The sequence below is a fragment of the Antechinus flavipes genome, chromosome 3, assembly GCF_016432865.1.
Source record: "Antechinus flavipes isolate AdamAnt ecotype Samford, QLD, Australia chromosome 3, AdamAnt_v2, whole genome shotgun sequence".
In the NCBI taxonomy this organism is placed as follows: Eukaryota; Metazoa; Chordata; class Mammalia; order Dasyuromorphia; family Dasyuridae; genus Antechinus; species Antechinus flavipes.
The window spans coordinates 167,920,851-167,926,850 of NC_067400.1; the positions used below are offsets into that span (position 1 = coordinate 167,920,851).

The 6,000-nt window shown below is 41.2% G+C and overlaps 1 protein-coding gene across 1 annotated transcript in view; it reads right to left on the minus strand.

Annotated features, from left to right (window-relative positions):
- Positions 1-1,403, minus strand: part of RAB20 (RAB20, member RAS oncogene family) — a 51,817-nt gene extending 50,414 nt beyond the window's left edge. The window contains exon 1 of the mRNA XM_051984187.1: positions 429-1,403. Within this exon, the coding sequence (XP_051840147.1) occupies positions 429-600 (172 nt within the window). The 5' untranslated portion in view covers positions 601-1,403. The remainder of the gene's footprint in view (positions 1-428) is intronic.
- Between the last annotated feature and the right edge of the window lie 4,597 nt (positions 1,404-6,000).

Consider the following 6,000-nt stretch of genomic DNA (forward strand, 5'->3'; position numbering starts at 1 on the left):
AATTAATATTGCAAGATCTCTTAACCAGCTCTAAATCCTGTGACTTCTCTACAGAGAGCCTTATCTTTCTTTAAGATCCTTTCCACCCTTTCCAAAATTCTACAGAAGTTCCTTTTCCCAGAATTGAGAAGCAGTATTGGTGTGGAATCAAATCAGCAAGCATTTATTGAGCCAGGCACTGAGCTGAAGCGCTGAAAATTCAAAGAAAAAGCGAAAATAATCTTTGCCCTCAAAGGGCTTTACCTAATGAGGGAAGATAACATAAGCCCTAGGTTCGAACTAGGCAGTGACTACCCGGGATGGGTAAACTTCACCTTTCTGACCCTTGGAGTTTGGACCAGATGACCTTTGAGGTCTCTTCCAGCTTCTAAAGTTTTGGAAAAGAAAGAGGAAGGCTTCTCAGGGAGAAACCCGAGCGAGGCAGTTACCTGCAGTGTCCCAGATGGAAATGTTATAGGATCGCCACTGCTTCAGGTAGAAGGCTCCCCCGACCGTGCTGACAGTTTCTTGGAAGCGCCTTTCCATGTACCTGTGTAACAGCGACGTCTTGCCGACGTTCATGTCCCCTAGCAGCACAATCTTCACGTCTGGTTTCCTCATTTCCCCGAAATAAGCCCAGGACTAGCTGACGACTTGGGGAAGCTTCTGCCACCCTCCACCCCCGGGAGTCTGACTCCCAACAGACAGCAGCTGACTAAGAGGACCCGAAACTCTTATCCAGCTTCCTGAAGTCGTTCGAGCTTCTTGGGGGCAACTCCCTCCCCTCGCCGCTAGCAGCACCTCAGCTCTCGGGATGTCCCCACCTGGGGGGCAACCAAGGAATGAGTCTCTCCCGATAGGCGCTGTTGAGGAGTGACAAGTTCCGAGTTTCCCCTGCCGGGACTTTACCTCTGGGATCTCGAGAAGGAGGAGGAGGGTAGGGGGAGGACGGAAGAGGAAGCGCGTTTCCACGCAAAAAAGGGGGCAGGAGCTGGGGGAAATCCAGCCCCGATGCCCACGTCGGGGACTGGGGGGAGCAATCAACCCCACCGAGGCCCTCAGTCCCTAGATCCCACCTCGAGTACCTTCATCCCCTCCTTCTTTCCCTTTATTCAGCTAGAGTCCACTCCACTCGGCCCGGGCTGGGCTCCTTCAGTCCTCTATCCAGCTGAAGCAGCGGCTACAGCGGCCCCTGGGGACACCAAAGGACCGCGCAATGCTCAGCTCGCCCCCAACTCAGCTATCCCCGGACTCCCCCAACTCGCAGACTCACAGACTCTCCCTTCCCACACCCACACCCAACCCCACGGCTGGAGTTTGCGTTCTCTAAAGATGAGTAACCTTCCTTCTTTAGTCTGACTCTGTGATGACAGGAAAAGAGGTGAATGGGGGTGGGAGGGAGGAGGGGACTAAGGAGAGGAGTTCCAAAAAACCGCTAAGGAGCCTAATAGACTAGATTGTAAACTGCTTGAAGGCAACGAGTCTTTCACTTTCATTTTTGCATCCCGGGGCCTGACAAGTTGTAGGTGTTTACTATCTAATGATTGGTGATTTCATTGACATTGTGCGATTAATTCATGCATTATTTCAAACCATTCGTTATTAAACTACTAATGTATGCAAAGCGGGGATAACTGAGGTATCCCCGGGATGTCAGAAGCTATCCCAGCACACAGAAATGGGACCCCTAAGGCAAGCTAACCGTGGCACTTGAAAGCCAAGCTGGGATGGATCGTGATCCACATGATTAGAGGGATTTCACAAATACATTGGAGTCCCGAGAATTTAAATAAAATCAGATCAACCGGCATTTATTGGGGGGTTATGTTCCAGGCATTCAGCAAAGCATTGGGAATTCAAAAATAAGCTGAAAAATAGGTAAGCCCCAGTCTTCAAGGAACTTACTTTCAGTGGTCAGACAATTGAAGAAATTCAAGAAAGATGAAAAGGGAAAGGAAAGAAGCAGGAAAAGAGGGAGGAAATGAAGATATCAAATCTAGATAAAGGAATCAGGAGCTCAGCCTGAAGAAGAATGAAGACATGGCTAGCCTGGGCTTCCTAACATGAAGGTTCTGGGTAAAACCAGCCAATCCCAAGAAAATGTATTAGCAAGGTGGGTATTTCCATTATGTGAAGTCCAAAGGGGAATTGAAATTCCCAGATGAAAAGAGAAATAGAAAAAATAGAAGTATTTGAGAATGTGCAAGACCCTCCAACACAATAAGACAAAGCTAAAGCCAAGGCCATGGGCAATTAATTTAGCCTCTCCTCTCTCTCTCTCTCTCTCTCTCTCTCTCTCTCTCTCTCTCTCTCTCTCTCTCTCTCTCTGTCTCTCTCTCTCTGTCTCTCACATACACACACACACACATACACACACATACACAATGACCTCAGTGAGTTAGCAATTCAGTCCCAGTTTGTTTTGAAATTTTGTTTCTTCTGTACTATGGAGAAAGATGAGTTATAAAAGTGAATCTAAGAATCCAGAAGTGTATTGTCCCCAGTGGAATGACAGAGTAATCATTTTTCTATTTTATCTTGGCCTTCTTCTGAGTCTCCCTTCAGATTCATAAACTCACTTATTTGGCTTGTATTTTTTAAAGTTGGAAGTTGGAAGTGCAGTTAGATGACACAATGGATTAAATGCTATGTCTGGAGTCAAGAAAACTCATCTTCCTGAGTTCAAATCTGGTCTCAGACACTTACTAACAGTATGACCCTTTTGAGAAGTCGCTTAACCCTGTTTACCTATGTTTTCTTGATCTGAAGAAGTATGGCAAATCACATCAGTATCTTTACCAAGAAAACCCCGAAAGGGATCACAAAGAACCAGACATGACTTAACAACAAAAATGTTTAAACTTTACATTGTATTCATAGGATAATAGATTCAGACTGGAAATAACCTCACAATTCATATAATTCAGTAGGCCACTGAAGTGACATTTGTCTTGCCTAAGGACACACAGTATCAGGATGATTTTTTTTTTTTTTTAGAGAACAATTTAATAGTTTATTAAATGGAGAAATTTTCTGGGACCAAATGATCCATGTATAGTCCCAAGTCTGAATGAGACCATTGTCTCAAAGAATCCAGCCCTGAATATCAGACAGCAGGACTCTTTTATGGGATAACAAGAACAATGACATAATGGGGGAGGTACCTGGATGGGAATAACCTAATGGGGGGGAGGCACCTAGGATGACATAATGGAGTGAGGTACTGGAGAGGTTACTGATATTCTAATGATGTCTAAAATGGATAGATTTTTGTCCTGTCAAACATTAAAAAGGAATGATTATAGCCTAAACATATAAAACCTTTATCTCATCAAACATTTAAGAGGGAATGATTATAGTCTGAGGTTTTTGGGGCAGAGTAACTGAGGTAGACCTTTATCTTATCAAACATTAAGAGGGAAAGGTTATAATCCGAGGCAGAGTAACTAAATAGGACAATTGGGAGACATTAAAAGGGAACTGTGACACAACATTCCATACTCTCTCTCTTCTAACTACTCAAATCTTTGAATTACCTTCCTCGAGAAGGTCTTAGCACCATAATTTTGACCAACCTTATGTGAAGTAAATAGACCAAATAAAAATTAAAAGAAAACTAGAACAATGCAAGGACTTATGGCAAGGTCACGTCTCTCCCTGATAACCCCCGAGTTAATCAGCAATACACAAAGTTCCTTATTTCAATCATGTCAGATCCTCTGCAGTTGGGAGCATCACTGTGAGTTAGGTCTGTGATCATTTGTGCATGACTCGACCTCTGCTTACAGAGCAGCAGGGCTCAAGACAGTTGTGCTGCCCATTCAGAGGGGCAACCCACTCCAGGGGAGAAGGGTGAGGCTTGGAGAAGCTCTATCTGTCCCTCCCCAGAGGAACAGACAGAGCTGCAGAAAGAATCAGATTTCTGAGCAGATTATGCACAGTTAGACCAAGGCAGGCAAACCCCAAACTTTTAGAGGCCTGATATCAAACTACAAGGTTCTTTTAAGTATGCTAAAATACTAATTAAGGACCTGAGGTAACAGGAGTGGACAGATCAGAGAGACTGCCAGCCCCAAGACAGGTATCCGATTTCTGGTTGTTTCTAAAATAATCCCAAAAACTGAGTCTGCCAGGGCAATTCCAATAGAATAAGGGATTTCAAAGTTAAACATAATCAGCAAATCATAGTCCAGTAAATTTAAGCAAGGAGTAAAAAATGAAAAGGACTGTTTAAAGGATTTTCAATTAAATCTGAACTACTAAGATAGGGGGTAGGGTAGAAGTTCCTAAGAAAATATACCAGTTTCCCCAATTTCCTATTTCTTGCTCTCCCCTGTCCCTTTTTTTTACTCATGGAAAGGAATTATCAAATAACCATCCCACATATAAATCATATACATATGCATATGCATATGCATATATATAAAACAGGACATAACAGCAATAGTTACACAAGTTTAACAATTTCCATCCCAAGTCTTAAACACACAGTAATACTGTTAAAATTCTAACAATTCAACTATTTTCCCACTATGCCATATCAGTCCAAATTACATCAGGAGAAGGGGCGATGATTTTCTCAAAAGCTGCTTCCTGCTGAAGATGGGCAGAGATGCTCAGTCCATGGAGGGGGGTGGGTGTGGTGTGTTTGCTGACAATCAAAGCTGATCTAGGTCCCAGAAGCAAGTCAATATATCTGTAATTTGACCAAATCTAGAAACAAAAACAAATCTAAACAAAGAAAAGTTAGAACAGTATCAGGATGATTTTTAATCCAGTTCTCATACCTTTTGACCCAGCAGTGTTTCTACTGGGCTTATATCCCAAAGAGATCTTAAAGGAGGGAAAGGGATCCACATGTGCAAAATGTTTGTGGCAGCCCTTTTTGTAGTGGCTAGAAACTGGAAACTGAATGGATGCCCATCAGTTGGAGAATGGCTGAATAAGTTATGGTATATGAATGTTATGGAATATTATCATTCTATAAGAATATTATCATTCTGTAAGAAAAGATCAATAGGATGATTTCAGAGAGGCCTGGAGAGACTTACATGAACTGAGGTTAAGTGAAATGAGCAGAACCAGAAGACATACACAGCAACAACAAGACTATATGATGATCAGTTCTGATGGACGGGGCTCTCTTCAACAATGAGATGATTCAAATCAGTTGCAATTGTTCAGTGATGAAGAGAGCCATCTATACCCAGAGAGAGAACTGTGGAACTGAGTGTAGAGCACAACATAGCATCTTTACTTTTTCTGTTGATGTTTGCTTGCATTTTGTTTTCTTTCTCAGGTTTTTTTTTTTTTTTCTTCTTTACCCAATTTTTCTTGTGCAGCAAGATTACTGTATAAATATGTATATGTAGATATTGGATTTAACATATCTTTTAATATGTTTACCATGTATTAGACTACCTGACATGTAGGGGAGAGGGGGGAGGTGGGAAAAATTGGAACAGAAAGTTTTGCAAGGGTCAATGCTGAAAAATTTACCTGCGCATATGTTTTTTTTTAAATAAAAAGCTTTAATACATTTTTTTAATTCCAAAAAAAATTTTAATCCAGTTCTGTGGACTCTAAAAGCCAGTGCTCTTTCCACTGGGCCAAGTTATTATATTCACCATTAGGTAATGGTCAATAGAATTTGCCTAATCATTTGAAAACATTTACTTATAAAACAGGGTCACTGTAAAACCAATTAGTTACTGTAATACTTTTTGCCATTCACATTTATATAAAAGTTTTTATGGTTTACAAAGCATTATCTTCTTAACATTGTGAAGTAGATAGTACAAATATTATATCCACTTTAAAGGAAACAGTATTTCAGTATAAAATCCTGGTATAATGAAAAAAAGGACTAGTACTGAAATCCTGAAGAGTAATTTTGAGATATGCCCCTAGTTTTGACAAGCTATTTGAGCTGCAGTAGCCCTCAATTAGACAAAAACATTTCTAAGGTTCTTTCTAGTTTAAAAATGTTGTAATTTTATATTTTATTCATATTATAATTGT